This window comes from Typopeltis vanoorti, chromosome 19, assembly GCF_054136105.1.
Source record: "Typopeltis vanoorti isolate ZY-2024b chromosome 19, IOZ_Tvanoo_1.0, whole genome shotgun sequence".
In the NCBI taxonomy this organism is placed as follows: Eukaryota; Metazoa; Arthropoda; class Arachnida; order Uropygi; family Thelyphonidae; genus Typopeltis; species Typopeltis vanoorti.
The window spans coordinates 65,009,675-65,029,281 of record NC_143567.1 but is presented as its reverse complement, the minus strand read 5'-3'; the positions used below and the strand labels follow the sequence as shown (position 1 = coordinate 65,029,281).

Below are 19,607 nucleotides of genomic sequence, written 5' to 3'. Positions count from 1 at the left end.
GGGGAAAGGAAACAAGGTTTCATCCTTAGAACATCCTTAGAAGCTGAGAATGAATATCACTAAGAAGGGGATTGAGGGGATTTTTCTCTCATAGGATGGCATGTGATTGGAATGGATTGCCATTGAATGTTGTGTGCGCAAGCAGTGTGAATGAATTCAAGAATAAGTATGATAGCTGGTGAGTGTAGTATGTGGCCTCCCGCAATGAGTTCCTGACTCCCTGGAGGTCTCTCTTAATATTAATAATTTCATGCACAGAGTAACTGGAATTTGAGACTAAATCAAATAAGGATGGTTTGTTTAATTCCCCTTATAATAATAAAGGCCAGTAGCCTTTATAGGCCTTATATTATTATAAGGCCAGTAGCCTTATAATAATAAAGGCCAGTAGCCTTATAATAATAAAGGCCAGTAGCCTTATAATAATAAAGGCCAGTAGCCTTTATTATTATAATCTGTATTAGCTTTTGATGTCACTGAATCATTGTTAGATGCTGTCAGAATAACTGAGTGAATCAAAACATTTGTATAAAATACATTATTATTATTAGTAGTAGTAGTATGATCATTGTTATTATTATTACCCCAAGACCCCATGGAGTCAAAGACTCATCTAGGAAGTCCTCTTATCATACACACAGCTCATCATACTGCACCTTAAACACACTCAAATTCTCTACAGACACCACACTCTCAGGAAAGGCATTAAAATCATTCACACTCTGCATGCAAAAAACCTGCTTCTCACTCCCCTGCTCACACCCTCCTTATAAAGCTTCCAGAGATGACCTCTGGTGCTCCCCTGATCTCCCACTGTTTTCTGTAGAACCTCTCCAGCATTGATCCTATAACAATCTCTTAATAACTTGTAGGTATCTATCATATCTCCCCCTCTTCCTCCTTTCCACTAGACTCCGTAAATTGCATCTTCTCAACATATGATCATATTTGACATTCCAGAGGTCAGAAACTACCTTAGTCAGTCACCTCTGAACCCTTTCCAACATCTCTGCATCCTTTTGCAAACCAGGTGACCAAATCTGTGCACACAGTAGTCAATGTGTGGCCTAATCAAAGCCTTATACAATGTAACAAGAATCTCCCTACTTCTACAAGTAAGTGTCCTCTACATCATTCCCAGAAGTCTTTGTGTTGTCCTAATAATTTTGGCATGTCCTCTAAATTTCAGATCCTTATCCAATATCACCCCAAGAGATTTCTTACTTCCTCCACCTGTAATAAAGTTATTATTTGTCACCTCCAGGGAGTCCAAAGATTCAACGAGGGAGGGTATCCACTCTACAACTCTGTTTCCACTACTCACAATCCACCAACTGACTGCAACTACACCAACGCCATCTACCGCTGATCACCACCACTAGTAGTTCCACCAGTGGTGGTGATCGATACCACCACTAGTGGGTAGATACTAATGTAGTATCTATCCAGTTCATAAATTAAACTCATTCTTGCACTCTCCAAAAGATAAATTTCCTCCTCTTTCTCTAGTGTTTAAAGAATTCCTTGCTCATGTAAGTATTCTCTTGTATTATGGGCACATAGCTGGGTCTGTTGATTTCAAAGAATATTAAAAATCCATAAAATTTCACAATTATGATCAATCGAGTATTGCCAGTCAAGCCATTTCTTGTTGTTTTTTTTTTGTTAGAAAGATTGCATAAAGAAAGCTATAAAGTCTCATATTCAACAACCGAAGCTAAACAGAAATGATGGCTTAAAACTTTTGCAGTTTTGGAAAGTTTATCCTACTTAAATTGTTCACGACTATTAAATATTCATTTTATTTATTTTTTTTTTTTTTTTCAATAGTGATCTCTGTCATTTCTTTGAATTCTAATGGTCACAGAATGAGTTCTCTTCTTCATTTTAACATAATATATTGTAACATAGATACAATTTTATATTATTCTTTTTTTATTTTCTCTTTAACTGTTCTATACTTCAACTATAGTCTCAAAATTAATGAGCTCTCTCTCTCTACCATTAATTTTTCCATTAACAGCAAAAGGAGGAGGTGTCAGATTATTTGTATACATTATACAAATAATGTGACACCTCCTTACCAATTCGTGTTTCTTTGTCTCTCTTTTCCTCTGAAATTCAGAAGACCACATTTCCTCAACCTGTCCCTGGTATGCACAATTCCATAGTGAAATTGTTAGTGGAATGGCATGGGTTTAACTGATGATATGCAGCTGTTTGCAGATAATGCAAACTATGCATCCAAGAATATATCATCCATATTGTGCATCCAAGAATATATCATCTTGGTCAACTGCTGCAGGTTCTTTTCAAATCTTTCTGTCTCCAGAGAATCAAAGTGACCATATCTGGGAACAAGGCAGGATGTGAACTCATCTGAGCTAATGCAGATGAGTTCACATTAGTTCCATTCTCTATATCATCCTCACAAACTGTTGAGATATTGCTCGGCTTAATTGTCTTTTCTATACTGCACTTGTTACTTTTCTCTCTGGTTTACTATTTAAAAAAAAAAAAAAAACTCAGCAATTTTCAGACTTTATATCAGTCTACCAAACATGATTAATATAACTATTAAACTTCTAAGAGCTTTCCTACACTCAAATTATCACTTATTCATAGCATGGATAGTTTAGACAATGTTCTGCTACCTGCACATACTGGTTCGTTGCATATATCAAAGTCAACAAAATTGCTCAGAAATGAAGTTAACAGTAAGGGCAGCAAGTTTTCCCAAGAAGATTAGTGAGTAATATACACCATACATAACAAAGATAGTCACATATTTTAAATAAATCGTATACAATTAAAAATGGAGCATAATTTCAGAAATTTCCTGCACCCTTTTTCCTTCCTTTTCAACAGCCTGGTCAAGACATTGTCTGACTAAATAGATGGGTTGTCAACACCCACCTTACCAATGTCAACAGTCTATTTTTAGTTATAAGATTATTATTATACAAATATCTCCATAGAGTCTGATATGACCTGCAGAGGCTTACACTAACCATCATTAACAAAATATCTATCATATCGCTACCTAAAGAAATTCACTGAAAAGCACTAACAGCCATCTCCATCAATCCAAATAATTACTTCTAATATACCTTATTAAACTTTTGTTTAAAATGACTTCAGGTAAAGATAGAAAAGAATATAATTGAATATCCCAAGCAATGTTTATTTTTAAGAGGTGAAAATATTTTAATTACTCTTACCAATCTGCTTGACACTTTGGTTTCATATTGCTAAAGAAAATAAAATGATATGAAATATTTAATTCACTTCTAAATTTCAATATCAAAAATAAGAAATAAACTGAACTCCAAATAGCCATTTTAAGATTTTTTATTTTATTTTATACATAAATATAAAAATACATAAAAATATAAAATCTTAATGTTGAGAATAACCATAATAATCACATAGTTAATATTGGAGAATTTTAATTAATCAATTAATAGCATTATAAAAACATCACAAGGACAGAAAACTTAACACAGAAAATGTAGTCATCTCTCTTTTAAGTAAACAGAAAAATGAGTTTTTCTAAGTTATTTGTGTGTATATATATATATATATATATATGTGTGTGTGTGTGTGTGTGTGTGTGTGTGTGTGTGTGCAAATAACTTAGAAAAACTCATTTATTGCTTGGTATCTTTAACACACATATATATATATATATATATATATATATTTCAAAAAATAGATTTAATGACTCCAAGACCGAGATAACATATAAAGATTTTAATGATAAATACTACTAGTTTCGGCATATAGCAGCCTTCTTCAGGTATTTATAAAGGAAAGGAATACTAATAAACATTGAATTATTTAAATAAACAAACTGGAAATTACAGGTACAAATTGCCTCACATAATCGATACATAAAAACGTTGTATTTTTCAAGTTGTTCCAACTGGCGTGCCATTGTTTGTTGCAATTGTGCGTGCAAGTTCACGTGAACGCCAATATTGAATAACTGCAGCATGGCTATCTGGGATGTTATAACTTAAATTATTATTTAAGTGGACCGGGTTCAGTAGGATTTCCCGTGATTCTACGATTTTTCTTTCAAACTCATCTTCACAGCGAAAAATATTTTCTGATCTATTCCAGCATACAGAGTGGCTTTGTTGGTCATCATTAGGATTATTTGAAAAAAGAACATGACTGGATAAAGCAGTTGCATGAGATCTTTTGTATGAGATGTCTCTCTTATGCTCTTCTATGCGTTGTTCAATAGATTTGTTAGTTTGACCAAAGTATGGGATATTGCAATCACACCACAATTTATATACTCCAGGGTACTTAAGGTTGTGATGAGTAGGTTTTGGATGGCTGATTAGAGAGCGGATTTTTGGAAGTGTGGTGAAGAAGGTCCTGATATTATATTTTTTAAGGACTTTAGCTATTTTCTTAGAGACTGTGCTAATGTATGGAATAGAGATGCTACCTTTAAAATTAATAGTCTCTGTTGTGCACTGCTTAGGAGGGTTCAGAAGAAGTTTCTTAATTGTTTTTTCAGAGTATCCATTTTGTTTAAAAATAAGAGTGAGGTGATTCATTTCTTTTTGTAGTTCATCTTGTTCATTTAAGAGAGAACGTGCTCTGTGTCCTAAGGTAGATATAATTCCAAGTTTTTGTGGTGGAAAATGATGAGAAAGATTATGCAGATATCTATTGGTATGCGTAGGTTTTCTGTACATAGAGATTTTTAATCTTTCAGAGTATCGTGTAAGCATAACATCCAAAAAAGGTAAAGAGTTATTATTTTCTATATCAGCAGTAAATTTTATATTAGGATGTTGGATGTTTAGATGACGAAGAAAATCTGTGAGAGCTGTGTGCCCGTGATTCCAAATAATGAATATATCATCAACATATCTTTTCCAAACTTTTGGTTTAAATGAGAAGAAAGATATGGCTTTCTTTTCAAAGTCTTCAAGGAAGATGTTAGCTAGCACAGGGGACAAAGGGTTGCCCATTGCCAGGCCTTGTTTTTGTTGGTAAATGGAGTCCTTATATCTGAAGTAACCAGAATCACGGGCACACAGCTCTCACAGATTTTCTTCGTCATCTAAACATCCAACATCCTAATATAAAATTTACTGCTGATATAGAAAATAATAACTCTTTACCTTTTTTGGATGTTATGCTTACACGATACTCTGAAAGATTAAAAATCTCTATGTACAGAAAACCTACGCATACCAATAGATATCTGCATAATCTTTCTCATCATTTTCCACCACAAAAACTTGGAATTATATCTACCTTAGGACACAGAGCACGTTCTCTCTTAAATGAACAAGATGAACTACAAAAAGAAATGAATCACCTCACTCTTATTTTTAAACAAAATGGATACTCTGAAAAAACAATTAAGAAACTTCTTCTGAACCCTCCTAAGCAGTGCACAACAGAGACTATTAATTTTAAAGGTAGCATCTCCATTCCATACATTAGCACAGTCTCTAAGAAAATAGCTAAAGTCCTTAAAAAATATAATATCAGGACCTTCTTCACCACACTTCCAAAAATCCGCTCTCTAATCAGCCATCCAAAACCTACTCATCACAACCTTAAGTACCCTGGAGTATATAAATTGTGGTGTGATTGCAATATCCCATACTTTGGTCAAACTAACAAATCTATTGAACAACGCATAGAAGAGCATAAGAGAGACATCTCATACAAAAGATCTCATGCAACTGCTTTATCCAGTCATGTTCTTTTTTCAAATAATCCTAATGATGACCAACAAAGCCACTCTGTATGCTGGAATAGATCAGAAAATATTTTTCGCTGTGAAGATGAGTTTGAAAGAAAAATCGTAGAATCACGGGAAATCCTACTGAACCCGGTCCACTTAAATAATAATTTAAGTTATAACATCCCAGATAGCCATGCTGCAGTTATTCAATATTGGCGTTCACGTGAACTTGCACGCACAATTGCAACAAACAATGGCACGCCAGTTGGAACAACTTGAAAAATACAACGTTTTTATGTATCGATTATGTGAGGCAATTTGTACCTGTAATTTCCAGTTTGTTTATTTAAATAATTCAATGTTTATTAGTATTCCTTTCCTTTATAAATACCTGAAGAAGGCTGCTATATGCCGAAACTAGTAGTATTTATCATTAAAATCTTTATATGTTATCTCGGTCTTGGAGTCATTAAATCTATTTTTTGAAATGTATAACAACCGAGTAAAAACTAATCGCCACATATATATATATATATATATATATATTAAGTTAAGGGGATAATAAATCCCTCATTATTTTAAAGCTGGATAAATTTCTATATTTATAATAATTTAGTTAATTTATGTCATCGGAAAAAATTAGCCTCTTGGCTCTTTATTCTGTGTGTATATATATATATATATATATATATAATCCCCTTTCTCCTCAAAAAAATGAATAGCTACTATGCCAGCTTTAAAACAGAAACACCTAAAAGAATGGACACCTTAGTTTTTAAAAAAAATAAAAGAAAACATCATTCCATGGATGACCAGGAAAAGAGAACAGAGTATTAACAGTGCCAATTCTGCTTCAATTTAAAAAAAAAAAAAATCTAAAATTCAAACCAAGCTCAAATAGTCAGCATTACCAAATCATCCACTCACACCATGGTGGGAGAAGAGGCTAATAACCATGAACAAATCCAATTTCTTGAATACTAGAAGTAGACCCACACATATATATACAGTATATATAATCTGATTCTCTGAGGTATAATGCTCGCCCAATGGAGGAGAATGTATTGTGGGAAAGGAAAAATATATGGACAGTTGTTTAGTAGTTTATCTGCTTAATAGAATAAGTTTTAAAAGAGGTATACCATGAGTAGACATATCGATACAAAATTAATAACGGAAAAAACTCACGTACAAAGATTATTTAATAGTATAATTTTCGCCTGTGTGTCACAGGCATCTTCAGTACATATTAAGCTCAAATTAAACAATAACTGACAATTCCAAAAAGCACCACCTAAGTTGCTGGTGTAAGATAACTAAAAAGGTCAATAAATTTCCTAAAAAAAAAAAAAATCAATACAATAAAAAGTTAGGAGAAAGATTAGCTGATTTGTAAAGTACTATCTCCCATAAAGTGGGAGATAGGTACTTTATAAATCAGCTAATCTTTCTTTTTTAATTTATTTTTTATTTTTTTTTTTTTTTAGGAAATTTATTGACCTTTTTAGTTATCTTACACCAGCAACTTGGGTGGCGCTTTTTGGAATTGTCAGTTATTGTTTGATTTGAGCTTAATATGTACTGAAGATGCCTGTGACACACAGGCGAAAATTGTACTATTAAATAATCTTTGTACGCGAGTTTTTTCCGTTATTAATTTTGTATTGCTTAATAGAATATATGTTGCTTAGTAGAAGCCTGGGTAATTTAAATCATTTTCACATCTAGAGCAAAGTTTCATCCTCACCTCAAGGGCTCACTTTAGTAAGTACGGGCATGGCAAAACCAAGGTACCAGATGCTGGACCATGCCTTACTTCATGTAATATACATCTGTTATATTATTCTGTAGACTGGTCCCTCCCATTCTTTCTTTGCTTCTTTCTCCTCTCCTTGCTCCTTCCCCCTGATGCTATTAGAGTATTCGAGGGCTAGGGGTGAATCTTTCCTATCTTGCTAAGTCATTTTGTCTTATGCAGCCACCGAAGGAGGCAAGCTAGCCTCAATAGGTGCCGGTCCCAAGCCCAGATAAATGGCGAGGGTTGATGTCAGGAAGGGCATCCAGTCGTAAAACTTCACTGCCAGCTCTAACTATGATATGAGATATGAGTCAAAGAGAAAATGATATAAGGGCTAGGGCGTACCCCTTAAGCGACACGCAGCCACATCGCCCTACAGTTGCGAGAAGTGGACGAGGGCTACCGCATCAAGGGCAGGTGCAGTTAAAGAAGCGAGCCCAGCAGGTGGAGAGGATGTTGTGAGTGGGAACACTGAATGTTGGAAGCATGACTGGAAGAGGAAGAGAGATGGCAGACATGATGAGGAAGTGGAAGGTGGACATTTTATGTGTGCAAGAGACAAGGTAGAAGGGGAGAAAGGCAAAGGAACTGGGAGATGGATATAAATTGTTCTACTCTGGAGCGAATAACAAGGGAAGAAATGGTGTAGGAATTGTGGTGTGTGGCAGAATGAAGGGCAAAGTACTGGAAGTGGGTAGAAGGAACAACAGGATCATGTGAATGAAATTGGGTCTTGGAGAAATGCGGGTGGTCGTATTATGTGTAAATGCCCTGCAAGTTGGCTGTACAGCAGAGGAGAAAGATGAGTTCTGGAACATGTTAGATGAAGAAATGAGGGAACTGGAAGAAAACGAGATGGTGATTGTTGGAGGAGACTTGAACAGACACATAGGAAGACAGAATAGAGACTGTGAAAGGGTGCATGGTGGCCACGGAGTGGGAATGATGAACCAGGAAGGAGAGAGGGTTGTGGACTTTGCAGTAGCGTTTGATCTGGCAATTGTGAACTCGTTTTTCTGCAAGAGGGAAGAACATTTGATAACATTTAGGAGTGGTAACAACAGTTCACAAATTGACTACATTTTGACTAGAAGAAAACAACTTAAGGTTGTGACAAATTGTAAAGTAATTCCAACAAATCAAGTGGCACAGCAACACCGACTGCTGTGCGCAGTCTTTAAAATAAGATCAAAGATAAGAACCTATGGAAGCCATGGGATGAAGACAATTAAGTGGTTTCGCTTAAAAGAAGAGAGTGTGAGGAATTGTTTTAGGGAGAGGGTGTTAGAGAGGATTTCGTATGGACTGGAAAGTGTACAAGATTGGTGGAAACATAATTCAAAAGTAATCCTGAGCTGTGCAATTGAGGTTCTTGGTGAGACATCTGGAAAGTGGCAGTGACAGCTAAGAGGAAGGCAAAGTAGAAATGGGATGAGTCAAGAGTGGAAGAGGACAGAGAGGTGTACAGAGATAGAAAGCAAGAAGCCAAGAGAGTTGTGGCACAGGCGAAGGCCATGGCATATCAAGATCTGTATGATCAATTAGAAACAAAGGAAGGAGAGAGAAAAATTTACCAACTAGCGAAATGTAGAAATAAAGCAGCAAAGGACATCTTACATGTGAGGCAGATCAAAGACGCTGAAGGAAGAGTATTATGGAGAGATGTGGACATAAGAAACAGATGGAGAATATACTTTGAGGGACTTCTGAATGAGGAAAACGCAAGGACTCACAGAGAAGATGGGCAGCCTTCTGAGGGGATGATGCAGAACATCAGTAGAGTGGAAGTGACTGAGGCTATGAAGAGGATGAGGAATGGAAAATCGGTGGGCCCCGACAGGATTCCAGTGGAGGCATGGAAGGCACTGGGAGAAGAGGGAATTGACCTGCTGTGGGACCTGTTCATGAAAGTTTGCCAACAGGAAAATATACCCAAGGAATGGAGGGAGAGTACTCTTGTCCCCATCTACAAGGGTAAAGGAAAATGTTGTTGATGGAAGATTGAGGAAGGAGGTGGAGATTGCAAAGGTACACTTTGGCTTCATGCCTGGTAGATCAACAACAGATGCTATCTTTGGGTTATGGCAGATGATGGAAAAGTATCGAGAGAAACAATGGGAGCTACATGTGGCATTTATTGATCTAGATAAAGCATACGATAGAGTGCCAAGGCAAGAAGTCTGGAGGTGGCTGAGGGAGAAGAAGGTTCTGGAGAAATATGTCAGGTTGATGCGGGAGATGTACAGAAATGTGAAGACAATTGTTCGGACCTGTCTGGGACAGACAGAAAGTTTTCAAGTAACAGTTGGCTTGCATCAAGGGTCAGCATTAAGTCCGTTTCTGTTTAACATTGTGATGGAGGTGGTGACGGAGGAGGTAAGAGAAGATGCACCTTGGACAATGTTGTATGCAGATGACATCTTGCTGTCTGCAGATTCAAGAGAAGAAGCGGGAACTAAACTGGAAAGATGAAGAAAAGTACTGGAAGAGAGAGGTATGAGACTGAGCAGAAGTAAGACAGAGTATATGTGTTGTGCAGTGGGCGGCGGCCAGGAGACAGATCTGGAGCTGGAAGGAAATGTCATCAGGAAGGTGAGGGACTTTAGATACTTAGGTTCAACAGTGGAAGAAGATGGAGGAGCTGAGAAGGAAGTGGGATGCAGGATACAAGCGAGTTGGAGGAACTGGAGGGAGATGGCTGGAGTGTTATGCGATAAGAGGGTGCCGATCAATCTGAAAAGCAAAATCTATAGGACAGTAGTGAGGCCAGCTATGACGTATGCTATAGAAACTGTGGCCCTGAGGAAAAATAACATCAGCAGGATGGAAGTAGCAGAGATGAGAATGCATGTGCAGTGTGACCAGAAAGGATCATCTGAGAAATGGCTATGTGAGGGGAACAGTGAAAGTTACGAACTTAGGAGCGAAGATACAGGAGTCAAGGTTGAGATGGTTTGGTCATGTGATGAGGAGGGAGGACGAATATGTGGGAAGAAGGGTCATGCAGATGGATGTGCAAGGAAGACGGAAGCGTGGGCAGCCAAAGAAGAGATGGAGGGAGCTGGTAGAAGAGGACTTGAGGATGAAGAACTTGGATGTGGTGACAGCCCAAGACAGGAGGATGTGGTGGAGACTCATCATCAACAGAGACCCCCCACTTAAGTGGGAGAAGCTGCAGAAGAAGAAGAAGCAAAGTTCCATCCTCGTATTCTTACAGTATGAGAATTTAATAAAAGCAAGATTAGACACTCTGTTTGGCTACATGATTATGTAATACCCAGAAAATAGTTGAATAATCACAAAATATATCACAGGGATGACCAGTAAAGAAAAAAAACATTCACACAATGTGAAGTTATTGTTTATGAGTAACCATCTAATAGGTATCATGGTAAAGCCAAATGTTAATATCTGTTCCACTCAAAAAAATTCAGCTTCAAATAGATCTGCAGCCCATTTCCTAGATAAAAAAAAATCTTAAACCGGACTATACTTAACAATAACGCTTCAGGAGAATCCTGATTAGCTAGTGTATACTTTCACTATTCTGCCAGTTAACGCTTATAGTCAGAATTCAAAGAGTATTGAGAACAATGCATGTGGATATTATACTGCTCACATATAAAATGTATACTGAATATATATAAAATAAGAATAAATATAAAAATAAGACATATCACCATCTTTATCACTTGCATGTGTGGAATTTCTTCATCAATTCCTCATTCCCAAAAAACTCAAGAAACAAATCAGTGCACAGCAGTCCAGATAAGTTGTATTAACCACCTTACTGCCATTATGGATCAAATACGCATCCTCATACGCTTCATATCCATCATATATATCAATGGTATTACAATTTTAATATGCACTTCGCATCCATGATAACCTTGACATCTATAGACATCTTGACCGGTAGCGTGGTTAAAGTCACATAAAGAGATATAATAACCTACCTTTTTCTACCTGTTAGCGCATTGTGCAATTGCTGTTAATGTAATAAAAAACTTATAAATTTGTTTTCATCCGAAAGTGCCACAACTTGACACTTTGCAAAAAGAATTGGCTACCATTATTCTTTACACATGCTATAAGTGCACTCAACTCAAAATTAAGATAATAAATATTACTCCACTTCTAAAATAGCACTGGCCCATGTATAAAGCTCTGTAGCAAATTGTTATCAGAATAAAAAATTTATTCTGACAATTTATTCAATTGCCTGCATTCTCCTATATTGTATTCTGTCATGCACTTTTCTTTGATGTTAGTGCATCAAACCTCTATTGTCACTGGTTTCATATCTTTTCTAATTACATCCAATTTGTCATAACATTCCATGTGGTCTCCTGTCAAATGCCTTTGCAAAGGCTAGCAGTATCATGGTGTAACCATTTCTTGTATCCAATTTAACTTTCATTATTAAGGCATAATGTTCTTCATGCTGCTAGCTAGTGAGTAGCTGAACAGATCAGACAAAATGAAATATTTTTTATTTAATAAAAAAAAATAATAACAATAACTTTTCCAACCATGGCAGAGCATGATTAAACATTCTGCAGAACTCCTATTGACTTACTGAAACATATCATTAATAAAAATGGGGGAGGGAGATCTCGGGCAAGTAGGGGGTTTTGTAATTTGTCAAGCCCTGCACATAAGGTATATTCCTATTTGCCAATTCCTGAATCCTATCTTACAGAGTTTTCCAGTATCGTAATCACTGTTTCAGAGATGCTAATCAGTATATAATTTGCAACCTCTCTTAGGACATTCCTTATGCAATGGAGCTATTTGTCACTTTTTCCCACTCTCTTGAAACTTGGTTAGAGCTGACACAAATTAAACAGCCCAGTCAGAGACACTGCAATTATCTTACACATGCTCATAATATATGGACCAAAACCTTGAGCATAAAAAATATTGTATGCAACCTTGACTTAATGCTACCTCTTCAATGGAGGAAGAAACTCAGTTGTATGAGGGAGGAGGCACTTGAGCTGTTGCACAAACTGAAGCAACAGGGGCTGAGGGGATATCAATACAGACAGGACCACTGTTAAAGCATATGCTGCCCATAAGCAAGTGCTATTTTGCCACCCCTCAATGCAAGAAAATATGTAAATTTTAAATGGTATTTTTACGACAGATACAATTTTGCCAGTGTTTTGTGGCCTCCAAACTTTCCACTCCTAGGCATTGTTGTTGGTGTGTGTTAGGACACACCTGACTACAGATGCTAAAAGAGTGCTCAGCTGAACTGCTTGTTTTATTGAATACACTACATAATTTGGGTCTCAGAACAGGGAAGGCTCCACACAAGGGGTAAAAATGTATGATAATCTGATTGTACAAGTATGGTGCAAAGACTGATGCATCTATCGACATATGAGTAGTTCTGGAGTGTTGGTAAATATCCTGAAAAAGTTGGTAAGAGAGTGCCTATACAGAAATGAGTTGTCAGAATTTCTACTCTACAATGAACAGCAGGGGTATACAAAGGGATAGTCATGTATGAGCAACTTGCTCACATTTAATAATAATGTTACTGTTGAGTTAGACAAGAGGAGTTGAAGGGTGGATACTCCCTAACAATGTTCCCTCTAATTTTTGCCAGCCCGTGTGCACACAAAAAGCATTTTGGGTACAAGTTTCCAGGATCAAACTCAATGGGTGTACTAATGTGCAGTGTGAAAACCTCTGTATGAAAAGGGTATATGTGGAACTACAGAACCAGTGATTATGAAAAAGGCATTATGGAAGCAGCACAATAGAAGTAGTAATAACCAATTCCATGAGGATTACAAAAACCAGGAAAGGAGGGTGACTTGGTTGGTAAAGGTAGCAAAAGTGAAGTATGAGCAGCAGTTAGCTAATGAAGCTGAAAAAAATTCTAGGGAGTTCTTTCGATATATAAGTTTCATCCTTCCAGAATGATTATGGAAGGATGAAACTGATTGGAGAAGATATACTAAAGCGAATGTGACATCATGGAGAGTTTGAGAGCAGCTGATGATGGGAAGGAGAAACTGATTGTAAGTGAGCCAAAGGTATAGGGGGAATTGAATCACCACATATTTTGAAGGAATGTGCCAGGGAGTTGGCATCTGCCTTGACATCTTTTTTTAATATGAGTCTTGCACAGGGTTGAGTACCAAAGGAGTGGAAGGAGGGCAAGTTTGTGCTGCTTAATAGAGGTGATAGAACACAAACATCAAATGATAGGTCTATCTGTGTGTCAGGCATGTGGTTAAGTTGGAGAAGCTGTATCTTGCTGAGAACTAGGATCAAGAATTGGGTTGACAACAAAGGTATTATCTTTGATGAGCAGCATAGATTAGCTAAAGGAAGGATTAGCTAAATTAGTAATCTAGTTACTTATTACAATAAGGTGACAGCAGCAGTGGATGTGGGAGATGAATACACAGTAGTATACGTAAACATTGCAAAAGTTTTGATTAGATTACCACATGATAAGTTGATAATCAAACTAGAGTGGATGGAGTTGGATATTAAATTGGTGCATTGGATCAGAGACTAGCTATCTGATATGTATCAGCAAGTTGTGAATGGGGGAGCAATATCCTGGAAGAGGAAAGTCACCAGTGGTGTGCCTCATGGGGTCTGTTTTAGGGCCATTGCTGTTCAATGGGAATAGGGATGCGAGTTCAATGTTGCAAAATCTAAGGTTTTAAAATTTGGGAAAGAAAGATGGGATGTAGAGTTTATGCTTGGTGGGTTATATTGTCAGAGGTGGAGGAAATAATAAATCTCTTGGGGTGATAGTGGATAAGGATCTGAAATTTAGAGGATATGCCAAATTTATTAGGACATCACAAAGACTTCTGGGAATGATGTAGAGGACACTTACTTGTAGAAGTAGGGAGATTCTTGTTGCATTGTATAAGGCTTTGATTAGGTCACATATGGACTACTGTGCACAGATTTGGCCACCTGGTTTGCAAAAGGATGAAGAGATGTTGGAAAGGGTCCAGAGGTGACTGACTAAGGTAGTTTCTGACCTCTGGAATGTCAAATATGATCAAATGTTGAGAAGATGCAATTTGCAGAGTCTAGTGGATAGAAGGAAGAGGGGAGATATGATAGGTACCTACAAGTTATCAAGGGGTTGTTATAGGATCAATGCTGGAGAGATTCTACAGAAAACAGTGGGAGATCATGGGAGAACCAGAGGTCATCCCTGGAAGCTGTATAAGGAGGGTATGAGCAGAGGAGCGAGAAGCAGGTTCTTTGCATGCAGAGATAGATAGTAAAGCAGTTCTGCTCAAAGGAAAATTATAATAATAATAATGTAATATTTCTCATATTAATTGTTGCCCCCTTTTTGTTTTAGTCTGCCTATAATCTATAAAATTATGAAAACTAAATTCATTGCATGAATCCACTTAGCTACAAAAATCTATCACCATTTTCACAAGCTGAAGTGCTTTGTACTATCTAGACCAGTTTTTTTTTCAATCTTTTTTGATCATGACTCACAATAAAAAAATATATTTTACATCTCCACACACACACACACACACACTATATATATATATACACATAATAAGGCCCCAAAATGAGACCCCAAAGGACTAACTGAGGACAATACCAGCCAACTCGCAGCAAAGGTGGAACATGCCAGCATTACACTGCCTTCCAAATCTTAGATTATTATCTTGTGGCTCATATCAGATTAAAGATACCAAGAAATTATATACTTGGTTTAATCCTTTTCCAGGTTTGTGCCTGAAGTATTTTCAGGACTGGGCAACTTGTATATAGAAGCTAATGACTTCACATCACTTGCTTAGTATCCCATAATGTGAAGCACATATCCTTGCAGTTATGTATAATGTCTGCAAAGATATTTAATAGTGTAGGTTAAGGATTAACCCTGTGGGAGCCAGACCCAGGGTCTGGTTCCCACTGATGAGACCTCAATAAAGGTTGAAACTGGTCTGGGTAGTGACCCTTCCCATAATGCATAGCATTATACATGTCCACAAATTAAACAACTATTATTACCCCAAGACCTCATGGAGTCAAAGACTCATCTAGGAGGTCCTTTTATCACACACACACATCTCATCATACTGTGTCTTAAACACACTCAAACTCCTTGCAGACACCACACTTTCAGGCAAGGCATTCCAATCATTCACAACTCTGCACGAAAAAAAACCTGCCTCTCACTCCTCTACTCACACCCTCTTTATACAGTTTCCAGGGATGACCTCTGGTTCTCCCACTATTTTATGTAGAACTTCTCCAGTTGATCCTATAACAACCCCTTACCAACTTTTAGGTTTCTATCATATCTCCCCTCTTCTCCTGTCCACCAGACTCTACAAATTACATCTTCTCAATCTTTCCTCATACTCGACATTCAGAAACTACCTTAACCAGTCGCTTTTGGACCCTTTCCAACATCTCTTCGTCCTTCTGAAAACCCAGTGACCAAATCTGAGCACAATAGTCCATGTGTGGCCTAATCAAAGCCTTATACAACGGAACAAGAATCTCCCTACTTCTACACGTCAGTATCCTCCGCATCATTCCCAGAAGCCTTTGTGTTGTCTTCACAATTTTGGCTATGTGTCCCTCTCAATTTCAGATCCTTATCCACTATCACCCACAGATCTCTTATTTCCTCCACCTCCAACAATATATCCTCACCAAGCATAAATTCTACATCCCATCTTTGTTTTCCAAATTTTAAATCCTTACATTTTGGAACATTAAACTTGCATCCCCATTTCCATGCCCAATCACTCAATTTATTCAAGTCTTCACTACTCTTTATGGTTCGTCCCAACTTTGCATCATCTGCAAACAACTGAATATCTCCATCCAAATCTTCACCAATATCATTAATATACAAGATAAACAATAATGGACCTAAAATAGACCCATGAGGCACACCACTAGTAACCTTCCTTTTCTTGGATATCGCTCCCCAATACACAACTTGTTGATACCTATCAGATAACCAGTCTCCAATCCAATGGATTGGAGACTGGTTATCTAATTTTATGTTAGACTAGCCTAACCTAGTCTAACTAGGTTAGACTAGTCTAACATCCAACCCCATCTGCTCTAGTTTGAATGTCAACTTATCATGAGGTACGCTAACAAAAGCCTTTGCGAAATCCAAGTATATTACTGTGTATCCTTCTCCTCTGTCCAAGAAAGCAGTCACTTTATTGTAATAAGTAAGTAGATTACCGAAACATGACCTCCCTTTAGCAAATCCATGTTGTCCATCAAAGATAATACCATTGTTGTCAACCGAACTCTGGATACTAGTTCTCACAAGCTTTTCCACAACACCTGACACACAGATAGGCCAATAGTTTGATGTTTGAGTTCGATCACCTCCTTTATGAAGTGGCACAATCTTGCCCTCCTTCCACTCCTTTGGAACTTGACCGAGTGCAAGACTCATATTAAAAAAATATGTCAAGGCATGTGTCATCTCCCTGGCACATTCGTTCAGAATATGTGATAATATATTATCAAATCCCACACCCTTAATAACATCTAGTTCACCCAACTCCCCAAGCTGATAATAACACGTTTATTAAGTGCCTCTGTAGCACAATTGGAAGAACGACAGTACATTGCGCCCTTCGATTGGAATATGCCTAAGTTCGATTCTCGTCGCGATGGGAGGAATCTTTATCTGGTCGATTTCAATCGATGGTGAGTTAGCTGATCTCATACGGAGGTAGCAGGGTTTTTTCTCCCGGAAACTCGGGTTTTTCATCCCGCATACATACAAATCGGCCCTTCAGAACACACGCAATTTACAAACAAAAATTACTAGTTGTGGTGGTGTAGGAGGTGGGCGGTAGATGGCATTGATTCGTAGTAGAGGTAAGGTGTAGAGACAGTTGAAGATGTCCTCCCGCGATGAGTCTTCCGACTCCTTGGAGGTATCAGGAATAATAATAATAATAATAATTATCATTTACACGTAAATGATACATGTCTTGCATCATTTACTAACTGCTATTCCTACCTCTCTTTAGCTACCCTCACCAAGCAGGTCACCCTCCATGCCTGGTCTTTGTAGACCTCGTGGAATTGGTTATTTCCACTTCTCTTATGCTGCCTCCACAATGCCCTTTTTCTCTGTATCGCATGCTTAATCTCTTTATTCATCCATCTCACACCTACCTTATTTAACCTTCTCACCCTTGGAATACATTTAGACATCGCATCTACTAGATAGTTTTTGAATTTCCCCCAAGCTGCATCGATTTCTTTTCCAGCTAACTCCTCATTCCATGCTACGCCCGCAAGCTGTCTCCTGAGCTCTTCATAATCTCCCCCCCCTTGTAGTTTTCCACATATACCCTTTTCTCACATAGGTCTTAACACTGCTGGCAACCACCCAGGTAATCACCTCATGGTCGCTCTCATCAATTGGTGGATGATTTGACACCTCATTTATAATTACATCCTCTGATGAGATGATAAAATCCAAGACCCTCAATCCTCGTGAGCTCTCTGTTACATACTGTCTGGGGTAGTTATCCCTCAAAAACTCAAGAAACTCATTTTCTTTACTTCCAGTTGCTATCTCATTATTCCAGTCTATATTGTCATAATTAAAATCATCCATTATGATCACTCTTTTCTTATTTGCTTGTCTAATTTGACTATACATTTCATTATCACCACCATCCACATTACCTGGTCTATAACAACATCTGACCAAGTATTTGATTCCATTAACCTCTATCTCACACCATACTGCCTCAAAACCACTGGCACTATTTCCCTCTTGCATCTCTACTTTGTATGGACATAACTCTTTCTCTATCATCAATAGCACTCCGCCTCCCTTTTTACCCCTTCTATCCTCACGAAAGACATCATACCTTTCCATCTCTATTCCTGTTAGGATGTCGTCCTCTTCCAACCATGTCTCACTTATTCCGACAATCTTTGGGTGAACAGATGCAATTAGTGCAACCATTTCGCCTGCCTTGTTTCTTATACTTCTGGCATTTGAATACAAACACAACAGCTCATTTCTGGATCTACAGCTAGTTCCACTCACTCGATGTGATCTCTCCATGGTTAACCGGGACCATTTCCCTTTCTGCCCATTCCTTCTAGAACCCTCCCCAATTACAAACTGTTTCCTCTCGATCCCAGGTCATCCCATTCCTTTCCTGTCTACACATTCTCTCACCTCCAAATAATTTATGCCATCAGCACCCAGGTGGAACCCTCCCAAGTACTAACTGGGCTCAGGTTTGCTTAACTTCAGTGATCAGATGAGAACTGGTGCTTTCAAACCGATCTGGCCGCTGATATCTCATGGCAATTTAAAAAAAAAAAAAACTTACTGCCCTTAACCCACAATGGGTGAGCTAAGTGCTCAGTAATCGTCCTTAATCCAACAATTTCTTTGCACATCCTATAAAGGGATAAGGAAATAAGGAACCATAGATCCAATCAATCCACCATGCCAGAACAGTTATCAGTTAACATTGGTATCTCTTCTTGGTCTGGCTTCCACTGATGTCCAGCTTCCTTCCTGGGGAGTAAAGTAGTTCTGCTCAGTGGTAGGTTTTTGTATGTCACTTAGCAGCACCACTGCTGAGTTTCAGTTTGCTGATTCTTGTCAAGAGTGATCTACTGAGTGATCTTAAACTTGAATTATAGATTGAGTGATACAGCTTGACATTAATTGAGTGATGTGCAAAATCACTCAAGCTGCAGATTTGGTTGATTGTATTATTATACAGGTAGTATTATATCTGTATAATAATAATAATGATAATCATGAAATTCCTGCCATGTACCCTCAAGGGGTGTACAGGATATGATAGTACTACATGAAAAAAATTACATCATTAGTAACTTCCTATCTACAATTTTCCTCCAAATCAGTCTGTTACTTGTCAAGACTCCAACATTATCAGATCTTATATTTCTATCGTCTAAGGCACTTTGTACCGCATCAATCCACCTATATCTTGGTCTTCCTGTGGGTCGTTTTGCTGCCAACCTGGAGGAGAACACCTGTTTTGCTAATCGTTCTTAGTCCATTCTGTTTAAGTGATCATA

The 19,607-nt window shown here is 37.7% G+C and overlaps 1 protein-coding gene across 1 annotated transcript in view; it reads right to left on the bottom strand.

Annotated features, from left to right (window-relative positions):
• The window catches only part of LOC150096197 (proto-oncogene tyrosine-protein kinase ROS-like), a 115,702-nt gene that overhangs the window by 15,918 nt on the left and 80,177 nt on the right, over window positions 1-19,607 (bottom strand). Inside the window, exon 4 of the mRNA XM_090409002.1 lies at window positions 3,222-3,251. Coding sequence (XP_090265128.1) covers window positions 3,222-3,251 — 30 coding nt within the window. The remainder of the gene's footprint in view (window positions 1-3,221; window positions 3,252-19,607) is intronic.